Here is a 16,522-nt window from a genome sequence, read left to right as displayed (position 1 = left end):
CCCTCTTCCAGGTCATCTATGTATAATGTAAACAGTTGTGGTCCCAGCACCGATCCCTGTGGCACACCACTAACCACCGATTTCCAACCTGAAAATAATCCATTTATCCCGACTCTCTGCTTTCTGTTAGCCAGCCAATTCTCTATCCATGCTAATATATTTCCTCTGACTCCGCGTACCTTTATCTTCTGCAGTAACCTTTATCTTCTGCAGTAACCTTTTGTGTGGCACCTTATCGAATGCCTTTTGGAAATCTAAATACACCACATTCATCGGTACACCTCTATCCACCATGCTCGTTATATCCTCAAAGAATTCCAGTAAATTAGTTCAACATGATTTCCCCTTCATGAATCCATGTTGCGTCTGCTTGATTGCACTATTCCTATCTAGATGTCCCGCTATTTCTTCCTTAATGATAGCTTCAAGCATTTTCCCCACTATAGATGTTAAACTAACCAGCCTATATTTACCTGCCTTTTGTCTGCCCTCTTTTTTAAACAGAGGCGTTACATTAGCTGCTTTCCAATCCGCTGATACCTCCCCAGAGTCCAGAGAATTTTGGTAGATTATAACGAATGCATCTGCTACTAACGTCTGCCATCTCTTTTAATACCTGGGATGCATTTCGTCAGGACCAGGGGACTTGTCTACCTTGAGTCCCATTAGCCTATCCAGCACTACCGCCCTAGTGATAGTGATTATCTCAAGGTCCTCCCTTCCCACATTCCCGTGACCAGCAATTTTTGGTTTTTGTGTCTTTCACTGTGAAGACCGAAGCAAAATAATTGTTTAAGGTCTCAGCCATTTCCACATTTCCCATTATTAAATCCCCCTTCTCATCTTCTAAGGGACCAACATTTACTTTAGTCACTCTTTTCCGTTTTATATATCGGTAAAAACTTTTACTATCTGTTTTTATGTTTTGCGCAAGTTTACTTTCGTAATCTATCTTTCCTTTCTTTATTGCTTTCTTAGTCATTCTTTGCTGTCGTTTAAAATTTTCCCAATCTTCTAGTTTCCCACTAACCTTGGCCACCTTATACGCATTGGTTTTTAATTTGATACTCTCCTTTATTTCCTTGGTTATCCACGGCTGGTTATCCCTTCTCTTACCGCCCTTCTTTTTCACTGGAATATATTTTTGTTGAGCACTATGAAAGAGCTCCTTAAAAGTCCTCCACTGTTCCTCAATTGTGCCACCGTTTAGTCTGTGTTCCCAGTCTACTTTAGCCAACTCTGCCCTCATCCCACTGTAGTCCCCTTTGTTTAAGCATAGTACGCTCGTTTGAGACACTACTTCCTCAGCCTCAATCTGTATTACAAATTCAACCATACTGTGATCACTCATTCCGAGAGGATCTTTTACTAGGAAATCGTTTATTATTCCTGTCTCATTACACAGGACCAGATCTAAGATAGCTTGCTCCCTTGTAGGTTCTATAACATACTGTTCTCAGAAACAATCGCGTATGCATTCTATGAATTCCTCCTCAAGGCTACCCCGTGCGATTTGATTTGACCAATCGATATGTAGGTTAAAATCCCCCATGATTACTGCCGTTCCTTTTTCACATGCCACCATTATTCCCTTGATTATTGTCCACCCCACCATGAAGTTATTATTTGGGGGCCTATAAACTACGCTCACCAGTGACTTTTTCCCCTTACTATCTCTAATCTCCACCAACAATGATTCAACATTTTGTTCATTAGAGCCAATATCATCTCTCTCAACTGCCCTGATATCATCCTTTATTAACAGAGCTACCCCACCTCCTTTCCCTTCTTGTCTATCTTTCCGAATTGTCAGATACCCCTGTATGTTTAATTCCCAGTCTTGGCCACCCTGCAACCACGTTTCTGTAATGGCCACCAAATCATACCCATTTGTAATGATTTGTGCCATCAACTCATTTACTTTATTTCGAATGCTGCGTGCGTTTAGGTAGAGTGTTTTAATGCGAGTTTTTAAACCATGATTTTTAGTTTTGACCCCTCCTGCAGCCCCTTTATATTCATACATATTGTCCCTTCCTATCACCTTGTGGTTTACACTTACCCCAGTGCTACTCTGCTCTGTTGCCTCCTGCCTTTTGCATTCTTTCTTGGGGTCCTGTTCAACTGAGCTCTCACCCACTCTAACTAGCTCAGAGCCCTCTCCTGGGTTCCGAATACTCCTCGCATTTAGGCACCAAGCTTTCATGCTTGCCTTTTTATTACACTTTGACCCATTAGAATTTTGCTGTGCAGTGGCCCTTTTTGTTTTTTCCCTTGGGTTTCTCTGCCCTTTACTTTTACTCATCTCCTTTCTGTCTTTTGCTTCTGTCTCCATTTTGTTTCCCTCTGTCTCCCTGCATTGGTTCCCATCCCCCTGCCATATTAGTTTAACTCCTCCCCAACAGCACTAGCAAACATTCCCCCTAGGGCATAGGTTCCGGTCCTGCCCAGGTGCAGACCGTCCGGTTTGTACTGGTCCCACCTCCCCCAGAACCGGTTCCAATGCCCCAGGAATTTGAATCCCTCCCTGCTGCACCACTGCTCAAGCCACGTATTCATCTGAGCTATCCTGCGATTCCGACTCTGACTAGCACGTGGCATGGTAGCAATCCTGAGATTACTACTATTGAGGTCCTACGTTTTAATTTAGCTCTAGCTCCTTAAATTCTTCTCGTAGGACCTCATCCCTTTTTTTATCTATATCGTGGTACCAATGTGCACCACGACAACTGGCTGTTCACCCTCCCTTTTCAGAATGTCCTGCACCCGCTCCGAGACATCTTTGACCCTTGCACCAGGGAGGCAATATACCATCCTGGAGTCTCGGTTGCGGCTGCAGAAACGCCTATCTATTCCCCTTACTATTGAATCTCCTATCACTCGCTCTCCCACTCTTTTTCCTGCCCTCCTGTGCAGCAGAGCCAGCCATGGTGCCATCAACTTGGCTGCTGCTGCCCTCCCCTGATGAGTCAACCCCCTCAACAGTACTCAAAGCGGTGTATCTGTTTTGCAGGGAGATGGCCGCAGGGGACCCTTGCACTGCTGTTCCTGCTGGTCTTCCATTCCCTATCTGGCTGTGGACCCTTCACTTGCGGTAAGACCAACTCGCTAAACGTGCTATTCACGTCATTCTCAGCATCGTGGATGCTCCAGAGTGAATCCACCTTCAGCTCCAATTCCGCAACGCGGACCGTCAGGGACACCGGAAGTGTCCCTGAGTTCCCACATGGTATAGGAGGAGCATAACACGTCACCAAGCTCTCCTGCCATGACTTAACCCTTAGATACACTTAAATTGGCAACAACAATGCCTAAAGTTGCTCACTGTTATAGAAGAGAAAAAATAAAAACTACTCACCAATCACCAGCCAATCACTTACCCCCTTGGCTGTGACGTCACCTTTCTATTTCTTTCTACTCTTTTGCCTTCTCCCTGTAGCTGTACAAGCACACATCTCCACGCACCTCCTCGACGCTGGGCCCCGGACTCCCTGCTGTGCTTTAATAGGCCTGTCACCGAAGTCCCGACTGCCTCTCCACGCACCTCCTCGACGCTGGGCCCCGGACTCCCTGCTGTGCCTTTTATAGGCCTCTCACCGAAGCCCCGACTGCCTCTCCACGCACCTCCTCGACGCTGGGCCCCGGACTGTTAGGGGGTGCAACCAATTTCTCTCCCGGTGAGGGGGGTTGGCGCTACCAGCTCCCGCGACATTGTGCGGGAATTAGCAACACTGGCAGTGCCCCACTCCAGCCGGTAGCGCCCCATAAAGTAATGGGGAGGTGCGCGTTGCCATTTTTTTTTCCGTCCGACTTACCGGTCCGGCCTTACCTTGTCTTGTGAGGTTCGCGCTGTGACGATGCAGCCCGGCACTCTGCTTCTGTGCTGGGCTACGGCCGCCCGCACCCCTGGTAGCAGAGTGGAGACCCCTTGCCCCATTGCGGAGTTCGCAGCATGCCCTCTTTAATAGAAGGGGAGGATCCTGTGCTCGTGCCAGTGATTCACGGAGAGGCTGCGTAACACTGCACAATTTGCGCGATTACCGCCCTGGTCCCACCCCCCCAGAGGAAATGGAGCACCCGACATTGTGCTCCACTTCCTCTCGGGCAGTACGCCCAATTTCGCAGCCAGGGCGGGACTTGCGCGCCAGGCGCAGGAAGGTTCGCCTCGCCTGGGTTACCGCCCCCAAACAGGGCAATACTGAATTTCAATCCCTAAAAGTGCTGTTTTTTTTATTTATCACAGTAAAATCAGAAATGTACCAGGTTTAGGCATTGTCTACTCCCATGACATTACTTTTCAATTTGAATTGCTGAGATAGTCAGTTCCTGTGCTTAGTTTTAAAGGAATATCAATGCCCATCATAATATGGGTTAGAATATAAAGGGGTGGAAGTTTTGCTAAAAATACACACAGTCCTGGTTGGACCACATTTGGAGTACTGTGTACAGTTCTGGGCACTGCATCTTGAAAAGGATCTACTTGCCTTGGAAGGAGTGTAGTGCAGATTCACCAGAATAGATTTAGATTATAGGAGGGACTAGGCTTGTCTTCTCTGGAATATAGAAGGTGATTTGACTTGGGTTTTTAAGATTTTGAAAGGAATTGATAGGATAGATAGAGAGAAACTTTTTCTACTAGGGGTGGCGGCATCTAGGACATGGGAAATAACCTTTAAATTAGAGCCAGGCCATGCAGGAGAGAAGTTAGGAAACACTTCATCATGCAAAGGATGGTAGAAGCGTGGAATTATTTCCCACAAAAAGCAGTAGATGTGAGCTCAATTAATAATTTTAAATCTGAGATTGATTTTTTTGCTAGCCAAAGGTATAAAAGGATATTGAGCGAAGGCGGGTGGATGGAGCTAAAATACAGATTAGCCATGATCTCATTGAATGGCAGACCAGGCTTGGGGGGTGGAATAGCCTAATATGGAAGATAGATATTAGCACAAGATATGTTAAATTTGTCTTGCCATCTTGAAATTCATAAGTGAAGGCCAATAAATCTGATTCTTATGAGCCTTCCCTGAAATAACTCATTGCAGTGTCAATTCATTATTTTCTTGCCAGTTGCTAAGCAGTAATTTTGCTCATTAAAGTAAATTGGATGTGCCGCTATATTTCCATATTGGATTTTGCTGCTAATGCTTGATGTAATTGCAGTACCGCTGGGCATTTGAGTAGAGCATTAAATCATACCTCATTCTTCTAAAGTGTTTCTAAGGGACATTTTGTCCTTGACAGTAGCCTTTTCTGTACAATTACTACGGTATTTCATACAGATATTGCTTGCCATGGGTCATAAGTCTGCTGTTTATTTTTAATACAGTAAGTGCTTTATGAGCATGGTGCTGCATTCCAAAAAGTCTTTCCTAATTAATCAATGTAATTTTTTAAAACCCTTTTCAGAAAGAGTTCTAAGGTCTGTACATTTGTTAAAATGGCTTATGGCAAATAGAGAAGATGGATTTCTATCCACATGATTTTGCATTGAATTATTGTATAATTTAATAAGCATACATTAACCTTGTTGGAACTAATACATGTTTTTAGTACTCGGAATATGGATTGGGATTTTTGTGCATTCACATTCAATACATTTGCACACATGCAGCACATTTGCCTTGTAAATCCAGGTTGCAGTAACCAGAAATGGGTATGAGGCTATAATTCATCAGAGAGGATTCAGTGATAAAGCTATAGCAGTTTATAAATATTTTAAAATAAAAAGGGAAAAATTGAAAATGTTCAAACTATTCAGCAGATCAGTTCGCATCTGTAAAGAGAAAAGGTAGAATCTGACGTTTTGGATTTGTACCCATCGCTGGACGGAGTATCTAAAATGTCATAACCTGTCTTTTTTCAGATTTTGATTGGCCTGCTGTGTATTGGCAGTATTTTCTGTTTTTATCTTATAAATATTCTAATCTGAAGAGTGTATATGTCAGACAGCCTTGAATACACCCACCAAACTCATATTTATACATAGAGACCTCCCATTTTAAATAAAATATACATTTACGGATTTCCCTTGTTTTGTGTTTTGTTGAATGAATTCATAGCTTACATTACAATGTCTGTTTTCCTATTACCATCCACCATGAGTTCTGAGCTTGCCATCCCTAAACCTAATAATTGGTATTGGCTTTCTATGTATATCAATCCGTTTTTTGTTTCCTGTTCCAGAAATCATTATGTTCTGAAAGAACTGACTGACTGAAGGCTGGATGTCAATCTGTTCCACATATTTAGCACTGCATGGGCAGAGCTCACAGGATTTATGTCACTAATGGTGGTGCTGTGCACTTGTCTGGCCTGTGAATGCTGTGGTGAATTTATTTTCCTGCTTCCCCTACTTTCATCCCCCCGCGCCCCCCCCCACCACTCCCCTAACCCCGGCAACACCTCAGTCAAATTTAAATTCCTATCAATTTTAAAAGGCACATCTCTGTTGTGTGCAGTACTTCACTCAGATTAAAAGTGGCTTGTCGCCACAAAACTGTTTGTTTGCTTTCCAATGAGTGCAGGCTTCAGCAGTCTTGGTTGTGCTGTTGCCTTTTTGCTTTTTATTCTGTAGTTCCAACAATCTAGAACTGGAATGACTTCAATGTTTATGCTTGCTGTGTGAAGCAATGTCCTTCCCAGCAGCCTGGTAAAATTCAACAGTTTGTCCCTAAGCATCCCAAAAATCCATTAAAGTAAGGTCATGCGCACTTGTTTGACAATATAACATTACATTATATGCTGCTAAGTCAGATAATTGAGGAAGCATAGTAGGCGCATATGCACAAAAATAACTAGAATGCTATCCTTTCTGTATAGATATTCCTGCTATACTCCAACTTACTTTGTGGTTGTCTAGTTTATGCAGCCACAAGCTAAATTAAAGAATCCCTACTTTATCAGCACCTTTCATTATTTTTAGAAACTTAATCACATCCACCCTTCTTTTTATCAAATATATGTAATCATCTTTCCCTTCAATGATTCAAATGCATTGTTTTTACAAATTTTAAAAAAATGTTAACTTTTTTCTTACTGTTTTCATTTCCCTTTCTCTGTCTTCCCTCCCATATTTCACCCTGTTTACCTCCTCTTGTCTTCTTCACTCTCTTTTTCCCCTCTCCATTTCTTCCACCTATCATGTGCCCCATATGTACCCTCTTCTTCCTCCCCCCTCTTTCGCTTCTCTTCTTCCCCCTCTGTTCTTTTCACCTCCCTCTCCATCTTCTCCCTCTAAAGCATTGATTCTTGCCGGGATACGATGCTGAGTATTGCCCTGTCAAAACTGTGTTCTAGGTGATATAAGTAGCATCCCTCTTGATGCTTTTCAACACTGAGGCCCACCTTGCTGGTCTATTCACCAGCATATGTGTAGAGAGAAACAGAGTTAATGGGCAGAATTTTCCGGGGTGTCAGTGGGCGGGATCAGTGTTGGGCGAGTGGGAAAGTTTTTTTTTGACAGGGTCAGGAACCTGCCGCAACGTACCTTTCCCAATGTTGGGTCTATCAGCACTGAGCATACCTATCTGGCAGTGGCGGGCGACCCATTATAATGTACTTAACAGATCCTTAACAGGCTTTTTAAACTTTTAAATTTTAAATTCATGGCCACGGAAACCATGCTGCTCGGGGAACACATCTGTCAACCTGAGGCGGGAGGTCAGTGGCCATTCCTCCAGCTGATTACTTGACAGCTTCAAATGTACAGTAAAAGCTCCCACCTGACAGATCAGCACTTTCCTCAGCCACAAGCTGTTTCTCAGTCCATTTCCAGCACACATTCTGAGGGTTTTCCACTCTCCATCCAGTATCATCTCATTGGAAGAACATTCTCACCATTGACGGAATGCTTCTGTCATCTGTACTTCATCCGCCATCTATTCCATCAACATGGATGCTCTTTATACTGTCTCACCTTGGTGCTCAGAATCTGACGATGATCAGCCCCAACATCAGCAGCACCAGGCACACCCACAACACCAACCTTCTCCGCAATCACCTGATGCTGTACAGGATACAGGGCATCAGCACCCGAGCACATTGTGGCTAGGGATGGCCTCACCTTGGCCAGATTTACTTCACTTGACACTGCCACATGATGCGCCACCCCAAACCAACAACATAAAGCATCCCTACAATGCGCAAACCATTCCTTTTACACACATCACCATTGTGTGGGTACTGTTCTGTCTCTCCATTCACTACAACTCACAAAGCCACTTCCAAAGCTGCAGACAAATCTGTCCAAGAACCGAAAGTGTTGAAAATAAAAGTTTCAATGTTTGACAGCATGAAACACAAAAGGATAGTATGCAGGTACAGCAAGTGATCAGGAAGGCCAATGGTATCTTGGCCTGTCTTGCTACAGCTATATAAGGTATTGATGAGGCCACACCTGGAATACTGCGTGCAGTTTTGGTTTTCCATATTTACGAAAGGATATACTTGCTTTGGAGGATCACTAGGTTGATTCTAGGGATGAGGGGGTTGACTTATGAGGAAAGGTTGTGTAGTTTGGGCCTCTACTCATTGGAATTCAGAAGAATGAGAGGTGATCTTATCGAAACGTATAAGATTATGAGGGGTTTGACAAGGTGGATGCAGTGAGGATGTTTCCACTGATGGGGGAGACTAGAACTAGAGGGCATGATCTTAGAATAAGGGGCCGCCCATTTCGAACTGAGATGAGGAAACATTTCTTCTGAGGGTTGTAAATCTGTGGAATTCGCTGTCTGAGAGCTGTGGAAGCTGGGACATTGAATAAATTTAAGACAGAAATAGATAGTTTATTAAACGATAAGGGGATAGGGGGTTATGGGGAGCGGGCGGGGGAGTGGAGCTGAGTCCATGATCAGATCAGTCATGATCTTATTGAATGGCGGAGCAGGCTCGAGGGGCCGTATGGCCTACTCCTGTTCCTATTTGTTATGTTCTTATGTTCTTATTAACAGAAACCTTACATGAACATTGGATAAAACACCAAAGTGGCTACCCTTGTATGTTGTTCGTTGGTATGATTGCACTAGGATGAGAGTGAATATGAGGGGTGGCTAGTGAGATGGGAATGTGATAACGTGCACTTCTGTGCAGTGTTTGTCAGTGGTTGCAGCATTTCAATGCTGTAGAACACTGACAACACAAACATCAAAAGTAAGGTGGCCATGGTCCCTTTAAGGAAACGGGCTGATGACATGCCATGAATGATGTCACCAGACCCACTTCCTCTAATTGGACCGGGAAACATGCTTGGCAGGCTTAAGCTATCAACGGGATGGAGCTAGGAGCAGGGCTGCGACCTGCCACCAACATCACTCACCCCAGACCCGCCGAGGTGAGCAAAATCCTGGCCAATGTTTCAGGTCGATAATCTTTTGTCAGAAGTGGAAAAACTTAGAGATGTAACAGATTGTAAGTAAGTGCAGGGGCAGGGAAAGCGGGGAGGGGAGGAAAGAACAAAGGTGAGGTCAGTGATGGGGTGGAAGGCAGGAGTGATGAAATGACAAAAGGTATGATTGCACAAAGCAAAAGGAGATGGTAATTGTACAAGCAAAGAAACAAAAGATAGGTCTGGACTAGTTGTAAATGGAAATAGTAGAATCATCAACAGTTGCCATTTGAAAAAAATGGGGGCAGAGGTTAAGGTCTGAAATTGTTGAACTTGATATTGAGTCCAGAAGGCTATAAAGTGCCTAATCAAAAGATGAAGTGCTGTTCCTCGAGCTTATGTTGAGCTTCGTTGGAACAGTGCTTTTGTATTGAAACCATTTGCTAGGGCATCATCAACTACCATGGCCATTTCTTCAGTACCCAAAAATAAATCAAAACTAGCCCTGATGCTTTTTCCACCTTGACCCCCTTTAATTTAGCTTGTACCATTTCTCTTGAGATGTAAAAAAAAAGAAAGACTTGCATTTATATAGTACCTTTCACGACTTCAGGACGTCCCAAAGATCTTTCCAGTCAATTAAGTGCTTTTTGAACTGTAGTCATTGTTGTAATGTAGGAACTGCAGCAGCTAATTTGTGCACAGCAAAGTCCCACAAACAGCAGTGTGATAATGACCAGATAATCTGTGTTAGTGGTGCTGATTGAAGGATAAATATTGGCCAGGACACCGGGGATACCACCCTTGCTTTTCTTCGAACTAGTGCCATGGTTTCATTTAAGTTCACCCGAGACAGCAGACTCGGTTTAAAGTCTCATCCGAAAGACGGCACCTCCGACAGTGCAGCACTACTTCAGTACTGCACTGGAGTGTACACCTAGATTTTTTTTTCTGCTCAAGTCTCTGGCACAAACAACCTTTAGACTTGGAGGCGAAACTGCTGCCAACTGAGCCACGGCTGACACTACATATATAAGCAGCCCAATTGACCCGAGGGGAAGATCCAGCTCATTTGTGGTTAAAAACTGATGCTTATCTGTTCAACTTTTCGGCCTTACTTTTGTCATCTTATATATTTCTACCTAAGTCACCCTGCAAAGGTTCTATTTGTTCTGTAACTGACCTCTGGCTCCAAACATAAGCAAAATGCCATCCCATTATCTTGTCTAAGTTAGCTATTCTTAATAGATTTATTTTAGCTTGCCTAATATTTATTTTTGTTAACGCTATCTACTTTTTATACTTTTCCCTGTCTGGAAAGGTATTATTGATCTTATAACTCTTGAACTGCCTTTTTGAGAGTGCAAAATGCCTATATCCCCATGAAGCCATTGTGGCTTTCTCTTGTCATGCATAGTTCTGCTCTCCATTGATATATACAAGGCTTTGCAACCTTTTAAAAAATTTTTTTTAAAGTGGCTAATTTCCTTTGTGTTGCAACAATCCTCATCCAAATCCATCTCCCACTGAACTGCCGTTGGGTCTCTTTTCACAGCCTGTTTGCAGTAACTTTTGCACCATCATGCAACCCTCATCCACCCCCCCCCAGCCCTGCTGCATTTCCTGTTGCCAACCAATTCCTATTTTTATGTTCCTGTCTTAATGTTTTCACTTTAAAGCTTTTAGAGGTCTATTCGTGAGTCTGCTGACATATGGGGGTTGATTTTTATCTCTTGAACAGGAGCGAGTGGCCAGCCCGTCTAGGAGCAACAGTAGGGAGGCTCGGCCAATTTTAATGCTCCTTCCCAACTTTCCAACCAAGCTTCCCAGCTGTTAAAATCATGTGGCCGAAGACCACCGCCAGGGACCCTCAGCACAAGGTAAGTAGTTGCGAGCGGAATCATGGTCGGGCGGGGATTGTGGGCAGATGAGGAAGCCCGGGGCCTGGAGAAGCACTCCTCCTGGCTGACAAGGAACCGCAACAAAAACTTACCTTGCTGGGCCTCAGTCCTGTTTCTGGCAGCTTTAAGCCAGACAGGGATGCAACCACTGCTTCTCCGGCTAGGCCTCGGGTTAAAGTATCAGTGTCTCAACCTGCTGTTCCTTTCATACTGAGCAGGATTATTATTGCAACAACACATTAGTAGGGTAAAACTAACCTGTCTTACGTCCTCGTCATTGGACCCCATTCTGCATATTTAAAGAGGACCCCACTGGGTTTGTGTGGGTGTCTGTACCACCTGCAATTTAAAATTGCTTATGGCCAGATTGGGGTGAGAAGGTGTGGTTAAGTCCACTGCTCCGCTACCTGGTTTTCAGAGTGGGAAGGGGTTAAAATTTCCTTCAGGCAATTTTTAATGGGCATAAATTTCCATTACAAACCAAAAAATTATCTCAAAACACTCAAAATTCATTATTTATCTAGCTTTAAATCCTTAACGTTGTTTAGAAATCAAAGAATTTTTAACTGAAACAAAGAGTAGAGTGGTCTGTTATGATTGACCAGGAGAACTACCAATCAAAAGGTATCCAATAATTAAGACTTCATCTCTAGATGGTTTTAAATTACTTGGAAAAACAAGTTGAGATGTTCTTCAACTTTCCATTGAGAAATAAGAAAAGAAATGCATTCTTGATCAATTTTATAATTGGGGTCTTCATTATAAAATGTGTGGAACAGAATCTGGATCATTTCAAAACAAATGAAAAACAGATGACTCGCATCACTAGTTACATCATTCAGAAATGAAACACCGAGAGTTGCAGTATTTTGAATTATACATTCTTATATGAAGTTATATGGGAATAAATTGATCTACAATCATTTTCGGGTGCCGAATCGGTGCTACACTGTAGCCCGTGCCCGAACTCATGGTGCCGTTAAGTCCAGAAATTGGTCCCTGTGCCGAATTAATATCAAATTGGTGGGTTACCTACTGACACAGGTTGGCCGCTTGTGTAAACTGCATGAGCTCAGAATGCACAGATATGATTGGAAACTCTGTTCAAAGACTAGGCTGTTGAGATAATCTGAGGCATTGAAGTAAAAAGGCTGTAATTAAAAGACATTAAAAACATAAGTTTTATAAAAATATTGAACCAAATGTGGAGCCAGGAGGAGCAGGACTTAACCTGAGGTACTCCTTTTCTCTGTTCATAATTGGTGAGCTGGTTATGGGGCTCGCAGCTCGCCGGTACTTTCCTAATGAGGCTGGCAGACCAATTTGCTGTGGCCCTGTAGCTGGCCTCATTAGGCAAGTGCAGCATGCACTACACTGAGATTGCACCACGATTCAGGTGCGATCCAATTTGCAGTCAAGATTTTTGGCATAATATAGACAGAAATTAAATTGATAAATATTGCATCTCTCTAGAACTTGATCGAACGCTTCAGGAGCACCCAGTACTGCACTTTGTTGAGTAAATTATTGCTGTTTATTTCATGAAAATCAGTTGCCAATTTAGAAACTGTATTTGGCATCTGTTTTGTTGTCTGTGATCCATTCTTCAGATCCAATAATGCTGAGGGCATATTCCAGAATATACCCGCTGAAATGTGTCTGCTACAACAAGTGCTGCAGAGTGAAAGTGCCCTTCAACTTAGCAGCATGTTTACACTGGGGACTGCTGTGGGACCGGGGAATCTCTGTTTTTGGGAATCACAGGTGGAGGGTGCTGGTGGATTTTTTTCTAACCAAATAACACACATGCACTCTTTTTGTAAAAAAGATACTGAGTAAATAGTCATAGTATAAAGCAATCATATTAAATCTAGCTATTACTTCAACTTTAAGTTTTTAATTTACCAAACATGATACATGGATTGCAGTAAGATGGTTGATAATTTCAAGTAACCCCCATCATAGTTTAAATTTGAAGAATGATCTGGAGATGATGTGTTACAAATCTCCTAAATATTATCCTGTCACACTGACTGTGATAGATGATGGAAATTTCAATTTCTAACAGATTGTGTGATTTGTGTCTTTTCAGTCAAAACCACATTCTATCACAATAAATCCTTTGAGACTTTTGGACATATTAGTGATCTGTAATGATATAGTGCAGACCCATCTACCCTACCCTCTAAACTTAGGGTAGTGCCAGTATCTGAGTTAGTGACTGCAAGGGTTGGTCGAGTGACACTTCCTCTTCGATTGCACTGTCTTCCTCTTCCTCTGTTTGCATAGAGCTCTCGACAATTTCAGAATCTGAATTGGAAGAGAGGGGCGGTTAGTAACATAGAAACATACAAAATAGGTGCAGGAGTAGGCCATTCGGCTCTTCGAGCCTGCACCGCCATTCAATAAGATCATGGCTGATCATTCACCTCAGTACCCCTTTCCTGCTTTCTCTCCATACCCCTTGATCCCTTTAGCCGTAAGGGCCATATCTAACTCCCTCTTGAATATATCCAATGAACTGGCATCAACAACTCTCTACTGCAGGGAATTCCACAGGTTAACAACTCTCTAAGTGAAGAAGTTTCTCCTCATCACAATCCTAAATGGCCTACCCCGTATCCTAAGACTGTGTCCCCTGGCTCTGGACTTCCCCAACATCGGGAACATTCTTTCCGCATCTAACCTGTCCCGTCCCATCAGAATCTTATATGTTTCTATGAGATCCCCTCTCATCCTTCTAAACTCCAGTGTATAAAGTCCCAGTTGATCCAGTCTCTCCTCATATGTCAGTCCAGCCATCCCTGGAATCAGTCTGGTGAACCTTTGCTGCACTCCCTCAATAGCAAGAACATCCTTCCTCAGATTAGGAGTCCAAAACTGAACACAATATTCCAGCTGAGGCCTCACCAAGGTCCTGTACAATTGCAGTAAGACCTCCCTGCTCCTGTACTCAAATCCCCTAGCTATGAAAGCCAACATGTCATTTGCCTTCTTCACTGCCTGCTGTACCTGCATGCCAACTTTCAATGACTGATGAACCATGACACCAGGTCCCGTTGCACCTCCCCTTTTCCGAATCTGCCGCCATTCAGATAATATTCTGCCTTTGTGTTTTTGCCACCAAAGTGGATAACCTCACATTTATCCACATTATACTGCATCTGCCATGTATTTGCCCACTCACCTAACCTGTCCAAGTCACCCTGCAGCCTCTTAGCATCCTCCTCACAGCTCACACCGCCACCCAGTTTAGTGTCATCTGCAAACTTGGAGATATTACACTCAATTCCTTCATCCAAATCATTAATGTATATTGTAAAGAGCTGGGGTCCCAGCACTGAGCCCTGCGGCACTCAACTAGTCACTGGCTCCCATTCCGAAAAGGACCCGTTTATCCCAACTGTCTGCTTCCTGTCTGCCAACCAATTCTCTATCCAAGCCAGTACATTACCCCCAATACCATGTGCTTTGATTTTGCACACCAATCTCTTATTTGGGACTTTGTCAAAGGCCTTTTGAAAGTCCAAATACACCACATCCACTAGTTCTCCCTTGTCTACTCGTTATATCCTCAAAAAATTCCAGAATATTTGTCAAGCATGATTTTCCTTTCATAAATCCATGCTGACTTGGACCGATCCTGTCACTGCTTTCCAAATGCGCTGCTATTTCATCCTTAACAATTGATTCCAACATTTTCCCCACTACTCATGTCAAGCTAACCGGTCTATAATTACCCGCCTTCTCTCTCCCTCCTTTTTAAAAAAGTGGTGTTACATTAGCTACCCTCCAGTCCATAGGAACTGATCCAGAGTCGATAGACTGTTGAAAAATGATCACCAATGCATCCACTATTTCTAGGGGCACTTCCTTAAGTACTCTGGGATGCAGACAATCAGGCCCTGGGGATTTATCGGCCTTTAATCCCATCAATTTCCCCAACACAATTTCCCGCCTAATAAGGATATCCTTCTCACTAGACCCTCGGTCGACTAGTACATCCAGGTGGTTATTTGTGTCTTCCTTCGTGAAGACAGAACCAAAGTATTTGTTCAATTGGTCTGCCATTTCTTTGTTCCCCATTATAAATTTACCTGAGTCCGACTGCAAGGTACCTACGTTTGTCTTCACTAATCTTTTTCTCTTCACATATCGAAAGAAGCTTTTGCAGTCAGTTCCTGGCAAGCTTCCTCTCGTACTCTATTTTCCCCCTCCTAATTAAACCCTTTGTCCTCCTCTGCTGATTTCTAAATTTCTCCCAGTCCTCAGGTTTGCTGCTTTTTCTGGCCAATTTATATGCCTCTTCCTTGGATCTAACACTATCCTTAATTTCCCTTGTTAGCCACGGTTGCGCCACCTTCCCTGTTTTATTTTTACTCCAGACAGGGATGTACAACTATTGAAGTTCATCCATGTGATCTATAAATGTTTGCCATTGCCTATCCACCGTCAACCCTTTAAGTATCATTTGCCAGTCTATTCTAGCCAATACACGCCTCATGCCGTCGAAGTTAGCTTTCCTTAGGTTCAGGACCTTTGTTTCTGAATTAACCTTGTCACTCTCCATCTTAATAAAGAATTCTACCATATTATGGTCACTCTTCCCCAAGGGGCCTCGCACAACAAGATTGCTAATTAGTCCCTTCTCATCACCCAGTCTAGGATGGCCAGTTCTCTAGTTGGTTCCTCGACATATTGGTCAAGAAAACCATCCCTAGTACACTCCAGGAAATCCTCCTCCACCGCATTGCTACCAGTTTGGTTAGCCCAATCTATATGTAGATTAAAGTCGCCCATGATAACTGCTGTACCTTTATTGCACGCATCCCTAATTTCTTGTTTGATGCTGTCCCTAACCTCACTACTACTGTTTGGTGGCCTGTACACAACTCCCACCAGCGTTTTCTGCCCTTTCCGTAGCTCCACCCATACCGATTCCACATCATCCAAGCCAATGTCCTTCCTTACTATTGCATCAATTTCCTCTTTAACCAGCAACGCTACCCCGCCTCCTTTTCCTTTCTGTCTATATTTCCTAAATGTTGAATACCCCTGGATGTTGAGTTCCCAGCCTTGGTCACCCTGGAGCCATGTCTCTGTGATGCCAATGACATCATATCCATTAACTGCTATCTGCGCAGTTAATTCGTCCACCTTATTCCGAATACTCCTTGCATTGAGTCACAGAGCCTTCAGGCTTGTCTTTTTAACACACTTTGCCCCTTTAGAATTTTGCTGTAATGTGGCCCTTTTTGTTTTTTGCCTTGGGTTTCTCTGCCCTCCACTTTTA

General features: G+C 43.4%; 1 protein-coding gene across 7 annotated transcripts in view; it reads left to right on the top strand.

Annotated features, from left to right (window-relative positions):
- The window catches only part of mocos (molybdenum cofactor sulfurase), a 464,568-nt gene that overhangs the window by 55,864 nt on the left and 392,182 nt on the right, over positions 1 to 16,522 (top strand). For 5 of the 7 annotated variants that reach the window (XR_011593368.1, XM_070881149.1, XM_070881147.1 and 2 more), the window contains one exon: positions 3,014 to 3,094. The exons of the other annotated variants lie outside the window; for them this stretch is intronic. Coding sequence is in view for 4 of the 5 variants with exons in the window: in XM_070881149.1 (XP_070737250.1) it covers positions 3,014 to 3,094 (81 nt within the window). In the remaining variant the exon portion in view is untranslated. The remainder of the gene's footprint in view (positions 1 to 3,013; positions 3,095 to 16,522) is intronic. 7 annotated transcript variants of the gene reach the window in all.

The sequence above is a fragment of the Pristiophorus japonicus genome, chromosome 5, assembly GCF_044704955.1.
Source record: "Pristiophorus japonicus isolate sPriJap1 chromosome 5, sPriJap1.hap1, whole genome shotgun sequence".
Classification (NCBI taxonomy): Eukaryota; Metazoa; Chordata; class Chondrichthyes; family Pristiophoridae; genus Pristiophorus; species Pristiophorus japonicus.
Note: the sequence above shows the minus strand (reverse complement) of the source record. Positions and strands in the feature narration are given on the sequence as shown.